The sequence below is a fragment of the Sceloporus occidentalis genome, unplaced genomic scaffold, assembly GCF_023333645.1.
Source record: "Sceloporus occidentalis isolate IW3139 unplaced genomic scaffold, rSceOcc1.0.p SCAF_206, whole genome shotgun sequence".
Lineage (NCBI taxonomy): Eukaryota > Metazoa > Chordata > Lepidosauria > Squamata > Phrynosomatidae > Sceloporus > Sceloporus occidentalis.
The window spans coordinates 1395439-1421689 of record NW_028317186.1 but is presented as its reverse complement, the minus strand read 5'-3'; the positions used below and the strand labels follow the sequence as shown (position 1 = coordinate 1421689).

The 26251-nt window shown below is 41.9% G+C and overlaps 1 protein-coding gene and 1 pseudogene across 1 annotated transcript in view; one reads left to right on the top strand and one right to left on the bottom strand.

Annotated features, from left to right (window-relative positions):
- The first annotated feature begins 460 nt into the window (after nucleotides 1-460).
- LOC149277906 (adhesion G protein-coupled receptor B1-like) overlaps nucleotides 461-26251 on the top strand; it is a 173578-nt gene continuing 147787 nt past the window's right edge. The window contains exons 1-3 of the mRNA XM_089502610.1: nucleotides 461-480; nucleotides 1373-2013; nucleotides 4296-4321. Coding sequence (XP_089358736.1) covers nucleotides 461-480; nucleotides 1373-2013; nucleotides 4296-4321 — 687 coding nt within the window. The remainder of the gene's footprint in view (nucleotides 481-1372; nucleotides 2014-4295; nucleotides 4322-26251) is intronic.
- On the bottom strand, nucleotides 25013-25191 carry LOC149277907 (U2 spliceosomal RNA; annotated as a pseudogene).

The window sequence follows — 26251 nt, the reverse complement described above, 5'->3', positions numbered from 1 at the left end:
ACGGATGCCGCGCGCACTCTGTTGTGACACTGAGAGTGTTAATCAGTTATCCTTTGGTTGAACGGAACAGGGGTACTTTTTTGGGGGTTATTTTGAACGAATTATGGGGTGGGAATGGGACGTACATACAAGATACAGTCCTGCTTGGGGAATGTGAAATCGTTGATGATTTAAAGGAAGCTTGGATGTAGAAAAATAATGAAAAAATTGAGTTTTTTTAAAAAAAATTCCCGTCGGGACTTTCTGTACGAATATCCGTGGCAACTTAAAGCTACGTTATGATTCGGAATGTTATAAAGTCCATCAGTTGTTGCAGCTGTCTGGTGGTCAGCGGGTATAGAGGCTGCTACGTCAGCCTTACCCATCATAATATTAAATTCGGGCAGGATAGACCTGGAAATGTTGTTTTTTCTCTTATTTTTTTAGAAACCTTTGGGGGAGGGGAACTTGTCGATTGACGATGGCGATTGTAGAACTACAGTAATCATATGGGTGTAAATGCACCAGGGAAACTTGTAGCCCTATAGGTTTCCTACATCTAATCACGCAGACCCAGAAACAAAATATTATTGCTTTTTTTTAGGTAAAACTGGAAAATAAGAAAATAAGGGTATTGTGGAGTGTTTGAACACGATACACTGTTACCTTTCAGTCTAATGATCTATAAAAGCACTTATAAATCTGTGAAACTGGATGCTGATTATTCAAAAAAAAATCCTAAAACTATTTATTTTTATTGATCGAAAACAACAAATCAGGAGATAGAGAAATGGAAATAATTTAACTACAGGACAGGAGGGAAGTTTATTTCAAAGGAGAGGAAAAGTTATAACAAGAGACCGGAATCTAACACTAGAGGGTCGGAGGCTGAGATGGAATGGAAGGAAGTTTTACTGTAATGAGAGGGTGGTGGATAAGTGGAACAGCCTCCCAGCAGAGGTGGTAGAGGGTAATACAGCGAGGGTATTAAACACGCACGGGACAGACATACGGCTCCTAAATCTAAGACGAGACCAACGACTGATTAAGGGTGGAGTCTTTACAGCAGGAGAAACGGGCAGACTAGACATAGACTGTGTTTCCATGAGATATCAAAGAGTTAAAGTTTTTTTTTTTCCACTTCTTTTTCAGATTTTTTGGGAAGCCACAAGGGGGCGCCTGAGACAAGCATACGAAGGCTGGTTTGATTTCGCTCAAGACTCATAAACTGCCTCCCTCTCTCTCTCGCTGCACCTGTTATGTTCACAATCTGGCCCCTGCCTGACAATTACTTTGAATTCCAGAGGACCAGAGACCTAGGATGAGGAGCGTTGGATTCCCCCACAACCTGCTTTTCACGTTTTCGCTTTTTTTTTGCGTGGACTGCGGCCAGCCTTGACTTGGGACACAACCCTTGCACCACGCTGGTCCAGGGGAAATTTTTTGGTTATTTTTCTTCTTTGTCCGTCTTTCCCTTGAACTCTTCCGTGTGTTCGTGGATTATCCAGAATCCCGACCCCAGGAGATACACTTTGTACATGAAGGTCTCTAAACCCTCCGGCATATGCGACCATCAACAAATTCGAACCTCGCAGTTTGACTCCTTTCTGGAGTCCACTCGGACGTACTTGGGTATGGAAAGTTTCGACGACGTCTTGAAACTGTGCGATAGTTCCGTCGAATATGCCTTTCTGCAGTCCAACAAGCAGTTCCTCCAGATGAAACAGACCCTTCCGATTTGGGAAGGCGCCCAGTTGCAGCCGGTCAAGCCTACGGAGACGGATTTCTCTTTGGAATACCTCGTCTTGGGTAATCGCAACCCCAGCAAAGCCGCCTGCCAGATGCTCTGTAGATGGTTGGATACCTGTCTCACCACCAGTAGCAGCGTGCACCCCTGCGGCATCATGCAGACTCCTTGTTCTTGCAACGACGGGGAGGTCCAGAGTCAGGCTCACCCAAGCGAAATTACAGGGTTAAACAAGAAGAAGGACGATTGCTTCAAAGATGGGATATATCTAGAAAACTGCATGAGCAGCTCCAGAGATGCGGGAGAGTTTCAGGGTGAGTTAAGGCGGCTCGTGATGTTGTTAAAAGTGCGTAACCTCCGATGTGCCTTTTTCCCGCCTCGTTTTTTTTTTTTTTCTTCTTTTTTTCCCCTCTGCGGAATGTTTTGTCGAGAGAACGGAACGTTGCGATGAGATAATAATAAGTGTCGTCGAACGGTTCTCCTTGCGCCTTCTGCGCGTTCTTAAGGAAATATCTGTCCCCGCAGCTTTCAAGTACCAGTAACTAGATGCAGAAGCCGGCTCGGCTCGCCTGAGCGTGAGATGCTGCCGTTATTGGACAGGATAGTGCGGAAAGAGCAGTGATTTTACTCTTTCCTCTGGGAATTTGCTCCGAAATAAATGAGAAAGGGTTTTTTTTTTTCCAATTCGCCCCTGATTTTGCGAATGTTACGGTATATGAAGCACAAATATCAGCAATGCGTGGAACGCAAGCTTGCACGCTCAACAAATTAACGCTGCGATGGCCAGAAGAGTGCACTGCACTCCAAAAGAACATGTTTGTGATAGCGTTTGGCACTTAAGTGGTTAAAAGGTCTTTGATGGGGGTAAATGTACAGCGTTTGTTGGCGTGTTTTCGATACTATGCTCTTCTTAGGCAATTCTGGTACTTATAGGATTGAATGCATCGGATTCTAGATACGTCGCGAATGCTTGCACAACTCCATTTCATATCGCCCTGTCCTGTGAAGGGTTAATGCTCCATGACGCAGGGCACGTAAACATTAGAACTGGTGGTCTGATGTATGTTAAAACAGCCACCCTAGAAGCTCACGTATGTTAAATGAGTATTAGTCCAGATGTGTAATACTCAGAGCTGGTAGCCCTTTTTTACAAAATTGTTTTCCAAATCTGTCTTGACATTTAAAGAGTTAAATTTAATTGACAATGGATGCAAATCTTAAACCACTGAGATTTTTAAAAACTGACACATCGTACTCTATTCTGGCACATAAAAGGTTAAATTTAATTGACTATGGATGCAAATCTTATCCAAGTGAGGTAAAATAAATGATGCACGGTATGCTACACCGGCATGTAAAAGGTTAAGTTTAATTGAGTATTGATTCAAATTTTAACCCATTGAGATAAATAACACATTGCGCTTAACTATGGCACTTAAAAGGTTACATTTAATTGACTATTAATATAAATCTTAACCCATTTAGATATTTTTTTTTTAAATGACACATTGTACTCTGCCCTGACACTGAAAAGCTTAAATTTAATTGACTATAAATTTAAATTTTAACCCATTAACATAAAAAATGGATACATTACACAATGCTCTGGCACTTAAAAGGTTATTTTTGTGATACACAAGTTGTCATTCTGTAGCACGTTTAGCTCACTGAGTGCGCAAAGAGAGCACTGACTAGCCAAGGAACATTTCAGGAAGGGGTTACATTTCTACAGTCGTTTGGCTCTTGAGATGTGTTGACTCCGCTCTGTTATTCGAAGTGTTAAATGCCTCCGACAAGCCCTGATTAGCAGTTAGCGGACTTTGCATGGCTGCATTTGGACTCAGGCATTAGCCGTGTTATTAATTTATCACATCTACAGCTGATGTCGCTGTACATACGCGGCTCTGGGCGCCCCCATCATGATATTAGTAGGAACGTATTGCCATTGGCCACAGGTGTCTTCCACAAATAGTTAAAAATGTCCGCACAGGCAGCAGATTACATATCTGTGGAATGCTCTGCAGCGTTATATGTTCTGAACGCGTGCAAGGCTAATTAGTTTGCTAATATATGCTCGCAATCATCATAACGAAAGCGGTTCACGCTGTTTTTAACCCTTTGAAGCACCCTTTGCTCAAGCAGCATCTCCAGTCCAAGATTCTGGAAGAAAAATGGTCAAATTTGCTAAAAGTTGAAGCTTTTTTGAAGAACTTTTGGGTCAAAACTCGCGATTCTGGGGCTCGCTGGAATACCAGCCCTTGGCAACTTTTTTTCCTCTGATGATGACAGCTGGTTGCGCTAAATCATTTAAAATAATTAACACAATTACAAAGCAGCCCAAGGTGTTAATTGTATTTTTTTTATATATATATATCGCTCTTCAATGGCAAAAGTCAAAGTTAACGGATATATTAGTCTGTACTTAGAACAGGTTATAGGAAACTTAATGTCTTAAGGTCTCTTTAAGAAAGAGGTTGGTTCGTTGGCACTGAATCTTTTGCTTTAAAAGCCCATGGCGCTACAACTACAACTACAAATGGCATTAATATAATGACTTTAACCCTTTCAGAATTCACCCAGAGCAGAGGTTTAAATGTAGTATTTGGCTCCACCCACTCCCCACCCAGGTCTTTCCTACTTTCAATCCTGACACCACCCACTCCCTGTCTTTTCAGGCTAGCCCCGCCCATGTGTTGATAGTCCTGCCTCCTTAACTGAGACACGCCCCCTCCTTTCCTTCCATCCTTCCTTCTTATACGGAGCTGGGCAGCTTCGTCATACCTGTACTAGGAAGTTCTCCAATTTTGCGTAAGCCAATGACGTTACAGTATGCGGCCTAGGGTTAGCACGTCAGCTATTTTGTTCCAGGACCTGTGTATATATATCATATCGCATGATACTGACCAGTATGTGTAAAGTGCTGCCCCCTGCAGTATGTGGGAGGTATAACTGAGTAACTCGTTCCCTTCTGTGAGTTTATACAGCCTACAAACTACAGGGGGCAGCATTTTACATGTGAAATACATGTGTCCTGCAAAAAAATGGCCCACGTAACCACCCGTGGCCACCGGGTATGAAAACAGTTTTAGAATGTATAAACATGTCTTCTACATACTATCGGATCGTTCTGTAGATCTAGTGAACACTCCAACGGTCAATATGGGGTTCAACAAAGTGAATTAAATTGACCTCAAATGGATTCACATGGATTATTTTCTGTGCTTTGGGTTTTTAACGGCTTCTGTTTCTTTTTTTTTTACATTTCCCGCATTTTTTATACTATTCACGGGCCTCTCGTAATAGACCTATCGTGGACTGGGCAGTCCTGATCCGCAAAGCACACTTTTTCTAGGCTACCTTCTAAAAAAGAACCTAAGGGGGGGGGGATGCTTTTGGGGTTGGGGTGGCACGCAGATGACTGGCAAGATGTATGTAGACTCAGCGCACATGTGCTACATCTGGATGCGATTTGACATTTCAGGATTTGTCCTTCTTCAGGAACCTTCTTGGAACTTTGTTACGGATCAAAGCAATGAGGGATCTCTTGGAAAGGTTGGATTTCATGGATTTAGTTCAACCTTACAATGTAGCAAAAGCCTTATTATGGGATTCTACACCACAAACAGGGCTTCGGAACGATTCCTCAGAACCTTAACTTTTCCATCTATACCATTGCTGTCCACGTGTCCTTCTAGTGGTCCTGGTATCATTCATGGCTATTAGTTGCATTACATGGTCCTGGTATTGCTGTTTGGTCTACAGGAGGGTGGTAGATAAATGGAACAGCCTCCCAACATAAGTGGTAGAGGCTGATACAGTGAGGGAATTTAAATACTGGATAGACATTTGGCTCCTAAGACGAGGCCAACGACTGATTAAGGGCAGGGTTTTTATCGCTGGTAGAAGACCTAGAACTTTACTTGTTCTTTTATCTTGTCTTGGCCACTCTATGCCTATCCCATGCAAGCTTTACTTGCCTTGATGTATTACCCTGTATCACTTCTGCTGGGAGGCTGTTCCACTTATCTACCACCCTATCATTGATAAACTACCATGTTACACTACATTGAACGTTCTGCTTCTCTAATATGAAGCAATGGCGTCTTCTCCTTCCATACCGTATCTTCTTCTTTGATAATTCTGCTTAACGCAATCTACACATACCTTTCCTCTAAAATATATTTAAATAAACAAAAACTACCCGGCGTATTTCTGCATTTGGAATGAATCAGCGTGATTTTCGCCGTCGGTTGGGTAGTCTTACCAGGCGTCGGAGGCTTTCTGTGCGTTTCTATAGAGCTGAGTGCAGTTTTACCCAGCGGGATGCCACTTAATAAGCAGTTATTTTGCTCTTACGCGACAGCCTGTTATGATTTCGGTGCATTATCAAAAATATAGATTTTTAAGAACAGATATGCGATTTCGTGCAAAGGTACATGAAGAAAAATGCGGCTCTCTGCGGTGTCAGATTCAGCTGGAAAGGCTTGACATCTATTGTCATGGAAAAAAAAACCAAGCGAACGAATAATTCCCGACGGTGATCCGAAACACGGGGAAAATCTTTCTACCAGAGAAAAAAAACTTACAGGTAAAAGCATTCGATTTTCCCGATCTACTCCTTATCATACTGCCTGTGGGGAACAATAGAATGACTCGGTCTTAATCACTCAGCTGGACACTCTAACCACTGACAGTCTATGAAAGAATGGACTTCCCTAGCATTGCCATAAAGCATCAGCTCAGTGTGGTGTTTGAGCCGGGAAAGTCCCCCAAATATCACATGACCGACAGCAACGGCGGCCTCCAGGTCTGAGGGTTATTACTGTATACAGCGCTGGGGGGTTATATTACTGTATACAGCGCTGGGGGGTTATATTACTGTATACAGTGCTGGGGGGTTATATTACTGTATAAAGCGCTGGGGGTTATATTACTGTATACAGCGCTGGGGGGTTATATTACTGTATACAGCGCTGGGGGGTTATATTGCTGTATACAGCGCTGGGGGTTATATTACTGTATACAGCGCTGGGGGTTATATTACTGTATACAGCGCTGGGGTTATATTACTGTATACAGCGCTGGGGGTTATATTACTGTATACAGTGCTGGGGGTTATATTACTGTATACAGCGCTGGGGGGGTTATAGTACTGTATACAGCGCTGGGGGTTATATTACTGTATACAGCGCTGGGGGGGTTATATTACTGTATACAGCGCTGGGGGGTTATATTACTGTATACAGCACTGGGGTTATATTACTTTATACAGCGCTGGGGGTTATATTACTGTATACAGCGCTGGGGGGTTATATTACTGTATACAGCGCTGGGGTTATATTACTTTATACAGCGCTGGGGGTTATATTACTGTATACAGCGCTGGGGGGTTATATTACTGTATATAGCGCTGGGGTTATATTACTGTATACAGCGCTGGGGGGGTTATATTAGTGTATACAGCGCTGGGGTTATATTACTTTATACAGCGCTGGGGGTTATATTACTGTATACAGCGCTGGGGGGTTATATTACTGTATACAGCGCTGGGGTTATATTACTGTATACAGCGCTGGGGGGTTATATTACTGTATACAGCGCTGGGGGGTTATATTACTGTATACAGCGCTGGGGGGTTATATTACTGTATACAGCGCTGGGGGGGGTTATATTGCTGTATACAGCGCTGGGGGGTTATATTACTGTATACAGCGCTGGGGGGTTATATTACTGTATACAGCGCTGGGGGGTTATATTACTGTATACAGCGCTGGGAAGGGTTCTAAGAAGTAATTTCACTGTTTTTCACAGTAAGAGGTCAGGACTGGTGTTAGCGGAGGTGGGGTGGGAATACAGGGTCTCGTACCCCCCCGATAACCTCTATATATTTAGTATACTGGGTGGCATCAGGGTCCTCGAGGGTACTTCAGAGAGTACACAAGTAATACCGTTGTCATGGTTCCCAAGATTCTCAAAAGGACTTGAGTTTTTCGTAAGTCCTTAGAAGGCATTTTAGTTTTTATCCTGAAATTCACAAGTGGGATTATTCCTTACGCCTGCGGCTGGGCAAAAAGGGGGGGGGGGAATGCTCTCGCGGGGGGGGGGGGGGGGGGGGGGGGCGGCACAAACCGTGGGAGCAAACATAAGTACTTCAAGAGCGCTCTGGTGACATCACAACATCCGTGACCCGAACAACCACGGAAACAGGAAAACAAATTCCACTCTTTCCTACGTTTAATAATTATTCATTTCGGCATCTAGATCCCGATGTCCAGCGTTAAATAAAGTAACGGGTCCGTGGGGCTGAAATGGGTTCAGAAAAACACTATTTGGTGAAAAAGATGAAGCGGCCAAAAAAATAAAAATATATATACATTTAGCGATATCGCCCTCCTCTACTGGGCAGCGCTTCGACAAAACCAGTAGAATCAAGTAAATTTCTTAATTTTCCCCAGCTCCTATATGAATTTGGATGAAAGAATATGCAAAACAAGCAAATGATCAAGGATTTTTGTTGTTCAAAGTAAATTTTTATGAAACTTTGACATCATCGAGTTTAATATAGTTAGGCTTAAATCCCCTTGCTGTATTACCCTCTACCACTTCTGCTGGGAGGCTGTTCCACTTATCCACCACTCTCTCAGTAAAGTAAACCCCCAAAAGATGCCAGAACGGTTATTTTATTTGGTTTTCATTTCCTGTTGCACGGGGCGAATCCTTCCAATCATCTGTGCCGGGGACCTGAGAAACGCTGAACGGCGAGAAGCATCGCTGAGCTGTCACCTTGCATTTCGGATCTGCAGGTATAGGACGTCGCCTCGGGCCGCGCAGATCTGTCGGGATGCGATAAACACCAAGGCGGGCTTCTGGATTCGCGTATAGATTCGCTGCGACTCTCCCATCCACCCCGGTGCTAAGACCGAGATACGGCGGCCGTGGTTAACCCTTTACGTTTTATGTCCACCCGTTGCCAGCAACCATAGCGACTCAGCTTCAAGGTTTAATTCCCCATCATTTTTTGTTTATCATATAAAATAATGCTATTTTCTCCTCTATTTATATAAACAATGTTTTAGGAAGAAAACTATTTTCTTCTTAAACCCCAGCTCTGTATACAATAATGTCGGTCAGTGTGGAAAAAAACTCCCTTTATCTGCAGACCTGGAGCCGCCGTTGCTGTCAGTCATGTGATTTTTGGGTGACTTTCCCGGCTCCAACACCGCACTGAGCTGATGCTTTATGGCGATGCTAATGAAGTCCGTTCCTCCATAGACAGCGTGTCCGCCTGGGTCATTAAGACCAAGCCATTCTATTGGCAGTATGATAAGGAGCCGGGGGGTTTAGTAGATCGGGGATCAGATAACAGAGCGAGAATCATACAAACGGCTGATATGCAGCTGCCTGAAAACATTATATTATGGGGGGGGGGAACTACAACTGGTTTAAAATAGAGCAATATTTTGAAAAACGTATTTTTTAATTTGATACGAGGAATAAAAAAAAGTGGAAAATCCGCTTTAAAAGAAACCACTGGAAACCATTGTGTGTTAGAATTGTGTTATATTTTTATTTAATGTTTCAATTACTACTGTAAAAGTAGTATTACTTATTAAAACCTGTGCACATGGACCGTAAACCATTCGTATATATTTTTTTTGTTTAATTTTTGAAATAATTTGTAGGACTTTTTTTTAATTCGGAAACTACATTTGTTATCGCCCATGCTCTGTCACACGCTCTTTCTCTCGCTCCCTTTATGTCTCTCTTACCTTCTCCGGTCTCCACGTGTCTTCTTCTTGTTCTCCGCTTCTTCTCCTTCTTCCCGTGCTCCGCGTCTTCATTCTTCTCTCTTTCTCCGCTTCTCTCTGGTGATCCGCTGCGTTACCCTGGGCTCCTGGAGCACTTCCGCTTTAGGGCGGGGCCTCGGCGTGGAGCAGGATGACCAGCTCTCCTCTGATTGGTGGTGCTTCAGAAGCCAGGGTAATGAAGACAATGTGAAGAAGGAGGGGAAGCGGAGAACAAGGAGCTGTGGAAAAGGAGACGTTGAGCGAGAGCGTGACAGAGAGTGCATAAAATCGAGTCAAATAAAAATTCAGAGCTTTCAGCTTCCTGTTTCGTTGGGACCCCTCCTCATTTTCAGACAAATTCGGAAAAAATTCTGTCTAATTATTATTACGTCTGATATTTATCTACCCACTTATTTTTCTTATTTTATTTCTATCTTTTTAATGAGTAGGTAGAGATTCATTAACCTAATTAGTGTTTTCCTTTTTTTTATTTTTTTTAAAAAAAACCCCCAAATTTTTTTGGTACGAAACAATCCAATATCATTTTCAATCGTCTCTGGCTGTATATCATACTTCAATTCCTCAGAGCTTCCGCTACATTTTTTTTCCCCCCGTTATATCATTATTTGCAATTCAAACCTACTCTTATATTTCGCCGTCCGCATTAAGTGCCTCTCGGCATCGAGACTTGCCGGGTAGACTCTGTAACCCAAAGTTCTTCTTATTACCGATTGATTTGTAAGCAGCTGTCAGTTCATTTCGCGCCTTTTCATCTTTCTCTCTGCCTGCAGAACCTCACGGCCGCTCAGTCAAAGGCTTTTAAGGTGAGTTCCTCAATTAGGTCCATGGAGACTTATTTCGGCCGTGGACGGCTTCTCGGCCCATTAGGATGACTCCATCGACGATGGAGAGGTGGCCAGAAGCCAAGGGTGATGTGGATAGCGTTGACATGACTTACTTCCCCCGGTGTTTTTTGTTTTTTTTTTATATATATTCTTTTTCAATTACTCTACTCATTCCCCGCTGCTAAAGCATCTCAGTGAAAACTCCACGGGGAATATCCGCCTGCCGAAAGTGTCAGTAAACAGCTTTAAGGGCAGATATCCTCGCCCGAAATAAATACGGTCCGTGCAAGTTAATCAATAGTCCCTAATAAAAAATAACATTTTAGAAATATGTCAAATGGTAGAAAACGTGATAAGTGGAAGCCCTTAATATTTATTTTGGAAGACGGGGCCACGCTGCTGTTTTGTATTATAAGACCAAAAAAATAAAGTTTGTAATTGGGACTGAATAACCCTAAATATATACAAAAGTGTGTTCATTTTAGTAATTTTTTTAAGAATAATAAATTTTTTTCAATATTGCCAATAATTTTTGCTAACAATTTGTTTTTTAATTATTGGCAATAATCAAATTGTTAAAATATTGCCAGTAATTTAACCCCTTAATGGCAAAGTCCGTAAAATGCACTGTTTTCAATGGGTTTAGGGACCGCCCGTTGTCCTTAAAATATTTTAGATTTTGAAATATTCTATATTACCCTGTGTGTGTGTGTAAAACAATGTTCAATGTTTAATTTTGGAACAAATATTATTTTAAAATATCACCAATAATTTTTGACCATAATGAAAATATTTTAGTTATTAAATATTATTTAGTTATTTATTATTTTAATAAATGTGAAGTATTTGTTATGTATGAAAGACGTGAATAAACCTAAAATCACGTGAGGTGTATATATAATAATAAATAGGTAATATGATACTTCCCTGATAAGACTGCAGCAACCCAAAAAATGAACACTCCTCCTCAGGGTGTAAGAATTCAAACGAACCAAACAATAATGGGGCGCAGATACATATAGGGAAAAAAACAAAAAACCAATGGTGTAAAGTGTAAAACTAATAAAGTATATGAAGTAAATATTGCACTCACAAAAGAAATGGATAATTCAGACCCATCTATGTAGAGTGTAAACTTCTTTAATATTCTTTATAAATTCTAAAAAGTAAACTTTAAAATAGTGTAGTATCCGAGAGGATATAGAAATAGCCGGCAGGAAATACACTCACATTTAATTCGGGCACATAAAGTGCTTGAAGAGTGTCAGTGAAGAGTCCACCGGTTAATGAATGTAGAGTAGTCCACAAGATGTACTTCTAAACGCGTTTCGCCGACTTGGCTTCTTCAGTAGAAGTATAATCTACGAAAAACAACAAAAGTAAATAGACGACGTGATGACGAAAACGGACAACGTGAGATGACGTATATGCGGAAGTGACTGTATATAAAAACACACCAACGGGATAAGATCATTTATTTCATAGATTATACTTCTACTGAAGAAGCCAAGTCGGCGAAACGCGTTTAGAAGTACATCTTGTGGACTACTCTACATTCATTAACCGGTGGACTCTTCACTGACACTCTTCAAGCACTTTATGTGCCCGAATTAAATGTGAGTGTATTTCCTGCCGGCTATTTCTATATCCTCTCGGATACTACACTATTTTAAAGTTTACTTTTTAGAATTTATAAAGAATATTAAAGAAGTTTACACTCTACATAGATGGGTCTGAATTATCCATTTCTTTTGTGAGTGCAATATTTACTTCATATACTTTATTAGTTTTACACTTTACACCATTGGTTTTTTGTTTTTTTCCCTATATGTATCTGCGCCCCATTATTGTTTGGTTCGTATTTGTTATGTACAATATTTTTATTCTATTTTATATAAATATATATTTTATTATATTTTATTTAAATAGCGCCAGCAGATTCCATAGCGCTATTACAATAAAATACAAATCTCCAATATTCAAAATAGCCAATGACATTAACACGTGGAGAAGCCGGAAATCTCGAGAGTGGGGTGAATGGGTGGTTTCGTCAGAATGGGTATTAGGAGGATAGATTCAGGGCCGGCCCAAGGCAAAATGCCGCCTGGGGCGAATTTTAAAATGCCGCCCCCCCCCCTTATCAACCCTTCCTCTCCCTCCGCCCCCCCCCCCCCCTTGTACTTACCTTTCAGCAGTCCTGCGGCGAGTCTCCCTGTTCGGTCTCGGTGCCGGCTATGAGGAAATCTTCCGGCACTCAGCATTACAAGCCGGCCCCGAGACCGAAAAGGGAGACTCGCCGCAGAGGAGAGAGAGAGGGGCGCCGAGCGGGTACTGACAGCTTGGTAAGCGAAAACAACTCGGCGCCCCTTTCTCTCTTTAGCTTTTTTTTTTTAAAAAAAGGGCTTGGGGCGGCAAAGTGCCGCCCCTTCAAAAGTGCCGCCTGGAGCGGTTGCCCCACTTGGCTCCATTGTCGGGCCGGCCCTGGATAGATTGTATGCTTCTCTGAAAAGGTTGGGTTTTAGTGAGTGTTTAAAGTTAAGAGTAAGTAGAGTCCGACAGAATAGGACAAGGGCATTTAACGGTTGAAGAGAGGCGCAAGTTGTGCACAAGGCAAAGAGGACATCGTAGGACTATTGGTGATGTTGGCAAATTTCTGCGGATCAAGGAAAATAAGCCTTTTATGTATGTTTTATATATTTGTTACTTGGAACAGCCCCCCAGGAGAAGTGGTAGAGGGTAATACAGTGAGGGGCTTTAAGCACTCATGGGACAGACATACGGCTCCTGAATCTAAGACGAGACCAACGACTGATTACGGTTTGAGTCTTTACAGGCGACTAGACGACTAGACGGGGGCCGAATGGTGCCTCGGTGGGTTTTACCTGTTCTAATCTTTGATTCACAATTTTAGAATTCCTGTGAAATCCACATCTTAGCTGTCCTTACAGAAGACATTAAAAAGAGACATTTTCTGGCGCTGGACCTCAAGTCTCTTGTAGTACTCATATCTACGGCAACGGAGAACTCAATGCTATTTCTGGAGCTCTAAGAATATAAAGAACTCTATAATTCTGTAAGTGGCCCGAGGGCTGAGATTTGTAGATCATTATCATTCCAGAGCCCCGGGGTCCTCCTCTAAAGACTTTCCACTCGGTTAACCTTCCTATGCGTTATGTTCATTTGCCCTGTCTCATTAACGATAGCCCGCTTCCCCCATTCCTCTATCAAACTAATGGAAGCTCAGGTATCCAAACCGTTTTAATGTTATTTCTAGAAACATGAAGCCCTTTTTGATATATTATTTGGTTAATGTGTGTGATATATTATAGATTGTAAGCTCCTGTGCGCAGGGCCCTCCTCACCTGTTGTATCTGTAAGTCAATTTGTTATGTTACATACTACTTGTTATGTCCTGTCTACCCATTGTACAGCGCTACGGAATTAGATGGCGCTATATAAAACAATACTGTCCGATTCCGTTGGGTCCAGTGGCGTATTCTGGCCGACTAACTAAGGTCTAGTTATTGGGCCACCAGGCTCTACTATCTACTACTTAACATTATGGAGGACCTGGCCAAGTCGGCACAGTCCTCGATCGTTTCCTACTGCCTGACATTGTGCTCGCCCTCAAAATTGGAGCGCCGCGATGTGAGGTTATATCCCGACAGCCGGTAGTAAAGATGGAGGTGCGAAGGAGGAGGGCAGTGCCGAAGATAAATACTCTACTGGTTGGGTTTGTCGATTTCTAAGTTAATGTCTTTCTTTACTGAGTATTTTCCTTATTTTACTGTTATAGTCAAATGCAATTTTCTTTTGTAAAAATGAAAAAATAACCTCAGAAATGGGATTTCGGTAGTTGACCTGTTTCCACCTCCCCCCCTTGTATACAGGAGATAGGTTGCCACCTTCTGGCCCAAGGGGCAAATAAAGCCAAATGGTCCCATCGGCCCGGTAACTAACATATGCGCTGGCGCACACACACACACGCTAACCCTAATTCCCAGCTATAGTTTGTAACGTATATCGAGATGATAAAGTATTTTGATGGCATATTAAAACGGATGACCAAATCCACTGACTTCCCGTCCTTTGGGGGGGAGTAAAGCAGGAGGGGATCTGTGCCGTGGAACGGCAGAATGCTTAGGATTCTTTTTTATTGAAAGGGATTTGTCCCCGGAGAATTTAACACTTAATGTGAAGTTACTGATCTGCACTTTTCCTTCGCGTATGGTGGGTGTAGTATTACCCAAGGAACGCTGTATAAAAAAAAAAAAAAAAAAAAAAGAAGAAAACCTGAAACAGTATTTCTTGAAAATGGCAGCATCGGGGGAGACGTTTAAGGAAACACACGGGGCGTATAATGAACTGAGGCACTTAGCTATAAAATGCGATTTGTGTCACGCTGCCGAGGAACCGAGGGGGGAGACTACCTGAAAAGTTTTCATCTGTTAAGAATTCAGAGTGTGGAAACATAATGACTAAAATGTCGAACGAAAATACTATAGAATTACATTAAGTGTTATGTCTTGGTTTCAATGTTTTTTATGTGTATTCTAGAATGCTGTGTCTTCCATAAAGATGTCTTCATGGTTCTTTATGCTTGTTAAACAAAGGAGGTAGAATGATGACAACTTGTTCTGTTATTGTAATCTTTTACATGGTGAAACAGAACCTGCAGATCGGCCCCATTCGGCCCCATTCTAGTTTTCCTGCTGTAAAGACTCAAACCTTAATCAGTCCTTGATCTGGTCTTAGGTTCACACGTTCTTCACTAATATATTTATCTATAAAGTATAAACTAAATTACATTGATTCACAATCAAAAAAAAATCCCAAATGGCAGCGATCTATTCACGGGGATAATGTGCCTCTTTAAATAAGATCCCCATGCGCAGAAAAGCATACTGTCGTCGGCCTCTGGCACATAAGGAGTTAAGGAAATTAAACCAGTAATAGGACGCAGGAGACACAGAAAGGATCCACCTGTGGTCGGCTGCGTAGCATACTGTGGATAATTGAAGCCTCGGGCATTGCAATTTGTCATCGCGAATGGATGCGCAGTCTTCTGGAGGATGAAGCAATCGATACTCTGCTCAATATTAAACCTTTTGCAGGGACCCTGAGTGCTCCACACCGGCTCCCGGTGTCCGATCGTTTCCCTTGGCTTCACTCTCGCGCTCATATTTAATTAATGGCAGATTATATGTCCAGCCGCATTTTGACATGTCCTGGGGGAGATAATGGCCCGGTAGCGAGTACTTAGAACGCACGGAATGTCTTTTTTGAGTATTTCAACGTGGCATTGTTTTAAGAAATAATTTTCCGTCTTTTCGTGCTTGCAGAAAACTCGTTACTAGGCATCTATTGAGTGTCCGTGTCTTCTGATACAGCATTCCAGATTTAATATGAAAGGAAAGTTGGGCAGAGTCTTTGATGAGAGAATGGATCCAGCGAGAGTCTGATGTATATATGTATGAGTGGGTGTTAGCATGATTGTGTATGTGTGTGCCTGTGTTAGCGTTAATATGTATGGATGGGAGTTTGCATAAATGTGTGTGTTAGCATGAGTGTGTATGTGTAAGTGTGTGTTAGTATGAGTGTGTGTTAGTATGAGTGTGTGTTAGTATGAGTGTGTATGTGTAAGTGTGTGTTAGCGTCAGAGTGAGTGTGTAAATGTGTGTTCTGGTGCCTATGTTACATCAGTGCGTACTGTATATGCATATGAAGGGGTTCAAGGGGCTGAGGGAGTGCACTTGTCTATCCTGCCCCCCCAGGTCAGAAGGCACCAGGCCTCCTTGACTCGCTCTCTAGTTTCAATATCAAGGTATTTGCACAAAATCTTAAATTCTCCAAGACAATTCATGCGGTGGAACTCCGATGCGCATTTTCCTTGTGAAGGAAGCATTCTGTTCATGTTAAGAGAAGGTATGCGTATCTCATCCTTGAAATGTATCAGAGAGGAACGGCCTCTCTCAGAACGGAATAATGTGTTTTCTTCCAAAAGCGTTTTTTTCCCCCTTGAAGCGTTCTTGATGTTCTGTAAACAATTTCTCAAAGAATGGATAAAACATTTTGAAGTTTCCGAGTGGCGTTGCTCGGGTAGAGCCGTCCGCCGTCTCAGATGATTAATGAAAATGAGACCCATTGTTTCCATGGTGCAGAGAATCAAAATATGCAACAATCAATAAGAACGGAGAAGCTCCTGAAGCCTCCAGATCCTTTGAAATTTGACTATACCTGAAACCCTTTGCATTCTTCTTCCCAGTTAGAGCACCATTGGGATAGACAGATGCAGTCCCAAATCCTACCACCGGGGGGAGAAGGTACGAGGATGCCTCTCTTTCCTCCCCTGAAGCCCATCTTTCCTCCCTGTCCCTCTTTTCTAGGAGGTCAGAATGTTTGCTGGGTATGAGGGTATCGCAGGGTTCTACAGCCCTAAAAGCCCCGATAATGTGTATAGAAACAGCAGGGAACGGCTTTATAAATTAAACTGTGGAAATAAAATCCATTCTTCTTCATTTTCGTAACATAAATAAGTGAATAATCAATAGGGCCCGGAATACATAAAAAGCCTATGTAAAGCCCCACACCTCAGGCCACACCCCTTGGAAGGACACCGCCCCTGAAAAGCTGGGGGTATATTCTGTTATTTTTTCGTGAGAGGCATTAAATTAGCACTGACAATTTTAATTAAATTTCTATTCTATTTTTTTTTTCTAAATACATGAGAAATTCAAAATCTTCCGCATTGATTCAATCAATTAACCGTACAACATTTAGCCTAATGTCACCCAGAGACAGGTGAATTAAATTTAAGTTGCCATAGAGTTGCTAGGCAACCAGGAACCCCTTTTATAATTTACTTCATATGTTAGTCATAGAAATCAGAACGGGCTGCGTACATTGACATTCGATTGATACAACGCTTATTATTATTGAGACAAAATGTATCCAATGCTTGAATTATTAAATTTACATTGTTTATCGCCCAGCGGGGCTTTAACGCAATTGAAAAACTGTAGTGTAGTGTAGAGATGGGTCAGAAGTGTAACTAGAAATCACAGGACACTCGTGCGAAAATTGCCCCAGGGCTCCAACTTCACCAAGCAACATGTCCAACAGTGCCATCTTTCCCCCCAACAGCTTGTGAGTGCCACCCTAACCCCCAAACCGCCTGTCAGTGCCCCTTGGGCTGGTCCAAAAGTCTTCACAAAAGGCCAGTACATCCTGGATTGGGCCGGTCCACATCAGACCTGCATGTATATGTGTAGGTGTGTGTATGCATAAGCATGTGCGCATAAATGTGTATGTGTAAGTATTTGTGGGTGTGTAAGTGTGTGTTAGTGTAAGTATGTGTGTTAGCATGAGTGTTTAAGTTTGTATGCCTGTACATAGGTGGGTTCCCAGTGAGGGCAAGGGGCCAATGGGCCACTTTGTTTTACCTTTCTTCAGGCCAGAAGGTGCCAACCCTTCCCTGATTGTGAGTGTCTGGCTGTGTGTGTGTTAGTGTGGTTGTCTGGGTATGTGTGGTAGTGTGAATGTCAAGGTGCGTGTTTAGGATTTTCACAATCTGCTCTTCTGCGGGTAACACACTTTTAATGGGATTTTGGTTGAAATGTTGCGGGTCGGCTTATTCCCAATTCGCCAATACTTACGGAATTTATAAATAATAATAACACAGTCTTTTTTTTTTTGAGTTCCAGGGATTTATCAAGTGCCGGTGGCAGTATATTTTTATTCAATTTTGTATCATTTAATACCTATTTCATGGTGTAGAACCCGTTATTTAGTAAGCCTCTGCGACAGTAACATTGTTGCCTGCCTCATCCCAGGAGTAAACTAAACAGATGGACAGAAGATAGCGTTATCCTTCACTGCTCCCTGTTTTACTACTGGTGGCTCTGGGCAATAACGTTGTATGTTTACTTCCAAAAATAAAACAATTGGAACTAATGAGGAGTAGGAGCCATTCGTGTCGCAACCCTTCTTGTCATAACACGGCAAAACGATGCAAGAGAGACGCACAGTTCACCGGCTCTGTCATTTACAAGCATGTTAGATCTGGCAGGGTTTTTAGTAATGGTCCGCAACCGGAGCGGTGTTCAAAATGTAATCGTGAGGTTTAGTCGATTTGTTTTAGTGCATGTTTTTTTTTTTTTATGATTTAATCACATATAGAAATGGAAAACGTACATCTTATAGTGTTCCGTGATTTTTATGCCACATATACCCAAACCGACACTAAGACTTATCGTCATATTTGGGAACTTTGGAAGCTGTCCCGGGGCTCTCTCCTGGAAGCTGGGTTGGGAGGCAGAAGGTGCATGAAAGTGGGGTGGGATGGATCCTAAAAACCAGTACCCCTCAAACAGAACAGAGCATTACCCTTCATGCCTGACTGAATATGACCAGTAATGGCCCCAGTAGCTATTCCATTGGGAACCTTCTTGGGGGCAAGTATTTGGGTATCGCCAGCTGAACTTGGTCTGACGGTCCTTCATAACAGTGACACACAAGGTTCCATACACATCCTACCGAAAAGTGGTCTTAAAACTCGTAGTGGCTGTACTGATGGTGGCTTCGTGTCTGGAGTAAGTCTTATTGAACTGTTGATGGTAATGCCTCCTTGTAGAAGATACTTTAAAATATATTCTTTTTATACAGTATGTTGCAATTTTTTTTTTTACCTGTAGTTCCCTATTTTTGTTAAAGGGACACCTGTGGATGTTTTGATGTAATTCTTAGATTTTTTTTATATACCTGATGCTTGCTTTCAACGCCCAACTAATTGCTTTGCAGGGAAATCAATGCACCGGCAGAATATAAAGTACCGGTACAAGTGCTAGTCATTATTTCATTGTCTTTCTGGCTTTTTTGGTGTGCATCCAAAAAAAAACCTTTATGAAATTCAGTTGGATTGGCATTTCCTTCTTTCCCTCCTTACTCTCCGTCCTTAATTTTTTTCTTCCTTCCTTCCTTCCCTCCTGTCTTACTGCCATTGTACCTTTCTTTCACTTCATCCCTCCTTTCCTTCACTCTTTTCTTTCACTCCTTCCTTTCTTTCACTCCTTCCTTCCTTCTTTTCCCCTTCTCCTTAATGTTTTTCCTTCCTTTCTTTTACCTTCTCTCTCTCTTCCTTTCTTTTTTCCCTTTCTTTATTTTCCTCTTTCTGGTCTCCTTGCTTTTCACATATCATATTATTACTTATTAAATATATGTATTAAATATTTACTTAGGCCATGACATATGATTTATAGTGGAAATCGTTTTAATGTACACACTGATAGAGCGGGATACCGCAGCATTTGCCTCTCCTGTTCATATAATTTCACGGAAAGATTTGCCTGTTCTTGGATTAATAGAGTTTGCGACAGGTGACTCAAAATGGCCACCAACGTAATGAGTTGCTAGGCAACACAGAACACATTTAATAAGCACGTTCTATGGCCGGAGTTTCAGTCTATTACAGCTCAACTTGTTTAGGTAACACCTAAAATCCCAAGAAGATGCCTTATATCTTGATAATTATCTCTTCCTATTAATTAGTATATTAAAGCTAATTATTCCTGTTATTCCAAAATTAGAATAAATCATAGGAGTTGATTGAGGCTGTAGAACCCTGCGATACCCTCATACCCAGCAAACATTCCGACCTCCTAGAAAAGAGGGGCATCAGAGGGAAGAGAGGGGCATTAGGCGAGGAAAGAGGGACACAAGGGAGGAAAAACACAGGGATTGGGAACGTGACGAGCGAGTTCCCAAACTGAACGCGGAGAGCTGGTCACGCAGTGAAGGACCCAAAGTTGAGCAGAGCTCCAAGCTAGGCGTTGCTCCGCTTTCAGGAACGGAAAGGGTTAACAAAGTCGTAGTGAATACACCATGTGATTATAATACAGTCACAGAGACACGTCGTCATTTCCGAGTAACATATCCAGCATTGCGATGGGGCCGGGCAGGTGTATAAAGATGAATGCGTGTTCATGATTTTTCTTTTCACATGTGAGCATTGCCCGCCAAGAGTAGAACGGAGTAAGTTAATAGTGACATAACCTGCTGGTTGCTGGCGCCCGGCCACTAGTTGGTAAACAGAAGCCGGCAGCACTTTCCCCGTCTGATTTATTCCCACTGCATTAATAGGTCAATTTAGTGTGAAATTCTCGGTACATAAAACACAATGACCTGACAGGATGCAGAGATGAAGATCTGTTCGGCTGAATTTGCTCTTAAAAAATATAATTCCTTGCTACAGTTTTATTACGGCCAAAATGTGGGCAGCGCACATGTGATTGGAACATAATTTTGTATAATAAAAGATAACAAATTATTATCCAAAAATATATTTTTTACAATTTTTTATTATACTATATTGGTAACATTGAAGGCTACGGTTGTTTCGCTAAGAAAATAATTCTACAGTACGGATTTTACAGTATTTTACTAAATTTTTTACATATAGGGCTGCTAAATTTTAAAAAGTGGCCTTAACACGGGTCCCCACAACAGCCATAGTACCAAGCACCCACCTAGAAATTTGCAACATTCTTTACCTATATGACATCATTGTGCACGTCAGCGTTGAAAAAGTTAAATATACACACAAGCACACATAGAATGTTGGCCCTCCAACATTGAAAAGGTTAACTAGTTTTGCACTCCAGCATTTATGAGGTTAACCACACACACAGACCTATATACATATAAGTTTTGCACTCCAGCATTTAAGAGGTTAACTACACACACATACACATATATAGGTTTTTTCACCCCTGCATTTAAGATGTTTATTACACACATGCACATAGAAGTCTTGCACTCTGGCATTAAAGAGGTTAACCAAACGCACACAGGATTTTTGCACTTAACTGCTGAAGAGGTTAACTACACACAAAGTTTTGCACTCTAGCATTTAAGAGGTTAACCATACACACAGAAGTTTTGCATATAAGTACTGAAGAGGTTAACCATACACACACAAACTGTATGAAAGTTGCACTCCAGCATTCAGCATTTAAGAGGTTAACTTCACACAAAGTCTCCATGTCTTTTTTCCCTTTCTTGTCTCCTTCTCTCACTTGTTTTTCTCTCTCTCTCTCTTTTTTCTTTCTCTCTAATGAACAAAATACAAAAACATCTGCTTTAAAAGCACTCCTCAGATATATTCCCGGGGGGGGGGGGAATCCCCCGCAAAATGCGGCAGTCCTAGTGTCGGTACAGACCCTTCGAGCATGCGCTGAAAGTGCTTCCATTGATGTGAATGGGAGCACTTTCCTGCCACTGATTGGCCGCTTCCTAGATTCTAAAATCCTACCACTACTGGAATCTCTGGGCTTTACTGTTAGTTTTAAGGTCAATAAAGGGCGATTGTGATAATCTGGGGGTTTGCTTGCGCAGAACTAATGCACACGTTAAAAATAACCGTCCCCTTCTGTTCCTCCGTTTGCCGCGGGCCGGATTCTGGCATTATTCTAATCTTTTTCAGTGTTCTGGGAGTCAGCTGCCTCCTGATGCATTTTGACACCGCGGTCCGACGTGCTTAATGCCATATTGACATACAATTATCTCCCTTATGCACCTCTACTCATACCATACACACAATAGGCCTTCATCTACTAAGTGCCTACAACGGTCCGTACGTCTGAGGACATATTTTTTTTTTTAAATCAAACCCTATTTTTATTATAACAAAAACTTACAAAAAAATAGGTCAGCACATTTAAATAATATTTTTTTTTTCCATAATTTATGGTAATTCACCTTTTTTGTGATATCTGGTTGAGATTTTTATGATGACATTTCAATAAGGTACTTTTTTTTTACGGTATTTAAAGCAAAATATCAAATTTAATCTGATATATATATATATAATATGAAAAAAATGTCATAAAAACACCAATTTCATTAATTATTCAATCACACAACATTTGAAAGTTCAAATGGATCAAGACAAAGTCCTTCCGCTTAATGATACACCTATCACGCCAGACTACATCAGACGAAGAGACTTCAGAGGTCTTCCGTAGAGATTACGTTCCTCTCCGTGTGAATTGCTTATTATGATCTGGATATACCAGGATTTTAGAGAGGTGGGGCGGGCTGGTTACTATTTTCCGGGGCTCCGCATATAGTTTTTTTTAAGCAAAAGAAAGAGTTAAATGTGATTATTCCCATTTTTTTCTTCTTCTTGTTTTGTGAACAATTCCCCCTTTCTTAAGTTGAGTTGTATTCTCACTGGGACGGAAAAATCGGTTTGCAGGATTCCTGAATGTTTTATTTGGACTCACAGGAAATTACATTTGAGAACAAAAAGGTACTTTCTTCTATTTCAGTATTACAATAATTAATGCTTTAGTTCTGTTTCTGGACTAATTAGCCCTTTCAGCGTTGGTGACAGAATTTGGATAATTAGTACTTTTGCTTCCACTGGCAGGCGCGGTTTAACTGTCTCGATGTTGAATAGCTGGCAAAGTCATAGTCGAGGATTCACGTGGTTCACTCGACAAGCCGCTACCGGTTGGGCTGATAACGGGTGGGTTCTGGTTATATTGTCATCCAATATGGCTGGCACATATTTTGGTGTTGGGTGGTCATACAGTCAACCAGAATCTCTCACGAGGCTCTGGTTTCAGTGGTTGGTTGCATGGAATCCAAAGAAACGTTTTCATCCAACCAACTTTGACGTTGGTCTAATCCCTACCACCCATCAAGCGTTGTCTCATCCTACTTTCCGTCACCTGGACCCTCCCCACGGCTAGCTCTTGGTTGTCGTCTGAAGACTTGACGGTTTGTAGGCTACCAGAAGAACGTGTTATTAGCTTGGAAAACACATAAAAGAAATAAGAAGCACAAAAACACCATGATGTGCTTACTGCATGCGAGGTATTGAGTTATACTTTATGGAGACTCACCAGGAGAACATGTAAAAGCCCCAATACTGTGTGAAGGACAAGACTCTCTCAATCGATATAAAGTCCTGCGATGTCATCATCCACTTATGGGTCATGAACGTAGCGAAACACCTGTATCCAATGCTGGGATATTTGTGAAGATAGGATGGGAGTGTTTGGTGATTTATCTTCTGCCTGTAAAGAAGAGTTACCATATTCAGAAGTTCTGGAACGTTGAAGTAGAAGTCTCCCGACTAGCGCCATGGAGAACGTTCATAGGAATGCCTCGCTCGCACTGACCACCAGCTGTCCTCTTCATATGTGACGTTCCTTCCATCTGAGCCCTGTCCCTGTTTTTTTATCGATGTATTCAGTTTAAGATGGTGGATGATGGATACGTATGTGAGCTACTGGAGCCAAGAATACCCCAGCCATGCCGGTCTACACTTTATTCTTTAGTTGTTTTAAACCGATTAATTTGGGTTCCATAAATTTCATTAAAAGTAAACGCATCACCAAAATCATAAAGTAGAATGCAGGTGACAGCTGGCTCCACACAATCCCCCCCCCCCCCAAAAAAAAACCAACACGGGGCAAATTGCTGATCAGGCTCCCCGGTGCGCCCCTGCTGAATGGGCTGGATACAATGGAGGTCCCTGAACTCCACGACCATTTCCACCATGGAGGCTGTGCTGAGCCTCCACAACCTCCATCAACTGCTTTTGTACCCAAAATTTGGGGAGAAATGTCAAACGGCAAGTGTGAGGCTGCTTTATGGAGGAGGAATAAATACTGTCTGCTTATAAAAAAAAATATATATATTCGAAGTTGATGGAAGTTGATGAAAATAAACACTTTCTAACTGTATCAAGCATTTAGCAAAGATGGTTCATGCTCAGTAATGACAAAATTGATAAGGTTAATTTTTTTTAAAGTCTTTTAAATTAAACGCAGGTTATTGTTTGTTTTTATCTGGATGAACATATTCCAAAAAATATAAAAAATACTGCCAAAATAGGACAAAAAATAAGAAAAAGCTTGTGTGGTTACAGTGGAAAGCTACTATTTCCTTACGGTTTATTAAGCCGAACGGTTGTCTTGGATCATTTGTCTTCAAATTAAATTACTCGTCAGACCGCACCACGGCTGGTTATTGGATTAAATGCGGGTGATAAAATTCGGACGCAGATCCATAATATTGTGTAAATGTACATTTATTTCAGGTCACGTGTTCACCCCTGACTTGCCTTACAGCTTTTTTTTTTTTTTTGTGGATCCCGAGGCGCGTTCTCCTGGGTGCCGCAACTGTGCACAAGGCAGCAGAATCCAGACTACGATACCGAGTTCCCTCACGGAGAACTCGGACAAATTCCAACCCCCCCCCATGGGAGGGTCGGATCTTGAGTCTCACTCCAACGAGTGAGACTCCTTGCTGGCCTTCTTGAAGAGAGGAAGGGGACAAAAGGCTCCCAATCCTCCTCCAGCAAAGTCCAGACTTCACTGCCTCTAAAAAGAAAACAGTGTCCAAAACGTGGTACAAAAACGTGTGCCATAGAATCGTGGGGGCCAAGCCGTGAATTTCGAAAGCCGTGAATTCAAAAACGGGGAAATTAATAGGCACTCGTGTAAAAACGATGTGATATATAAATTAAAGAAAAATAATTTAAGGACCAGGCATTTCTGGCCTGCCGGATTCAAAAAAAATCATCTTAACCCCAAGACCAGAAGGTACCTGGGGAAAAGGTAGTGTTGGTAGGCCGCCAGTGAGAACGTGCGCTCACCGTGTGCAGTGACGTGCAATACCACACACGGTGACTCCAGCATTTCTGCCGGGGCAATTCCACCTCAGGCTCCATTGCTTTCCTGAACCCTAAGGCCAGAGGACCAGTGTGATCCCCCCACCACAAGGGGAACTACACTTGATCTTAGCCAAAAGGCCGAGAAGCGATACAGCCTTACAGCTTTCAACATATCTATGTCCCACGAGGGGCACTTTTATTTTAGTGGGTGTGGTTAGAGGTGTGGCTGGAGGCGAGGCATCTTATGTGACTTTGTGCCTTGTTGCGGGGTATTTTTGTAACTGGGCGGGCATTTAATAGAAGATTAATGGGGTTTATTTAAAGTGGGGCTTTTAGGGCTGTAGAACCCTGCGATACCCTCATACCCAGCAAACATTCTGACCTAGAAAAGAGGAGCATCAGGGGAGGGAAAAAGGGACATCAGGGAGGAAAGAGGGACACAGAGGTTTGTTGGCCAACGAGAAACTGACCCCTTCTTGGGTAGTACACCAAAGGCTCTTGGTATGGCAGCTGATTGGTGGGTTTCCAGGATAGACCTCAGACCTCAGGATAGATAATTCTTCAGTGATAATTCTTACCCATTACCCCATACAGTAGAATCCACCATCTTTTAATAGAAACCAGAGCTTAAATGTGATGCGCAAAATCATCCTATGATTTCAGAAGAAGGGTTTACTTTACTGAGAGGGTGATAGATAGGTAGAACAGCCTCCCAGCATACATGGTAGAGGCTAATCCATGCATAGGATAGACATACGGCTTCTGAATATAAGTCGAGACCAACGACTGATTGAGTTTTGAGTCTTTACAGCAGGAGAAACGGGCGACTAGACGGGGGCCAATCTGCCGGCAGAGTCTATGTTTCCGTGTAATGCCGGAAAAAATGTTAACGTTAATTTTCTCTATCGCAGCTTACTTACTAATTTGGCAAACGATCGTCTGTTTATTAAGCGGCTTCCCTATGTTTGCATATAATCGTCAATGAAAGAGAAGTTATGAAAAAAATAAATAAAAATAAAAACACTCCGGTTCCAGCAGCTTCCCATTGTCAAGCATTTTTTCCGTAGCCTTGAATAGCGGAAACAAACGTTCGTCGATGGCATGAAGATTTTAACAATGAAAAAACAAATAAATAAAATATTCTTTAGAGTGTGAGCTCTACGGGGCAGGGGCTCTTTAACTCACAGAGTAAAGCATCGGTACTTGTTTT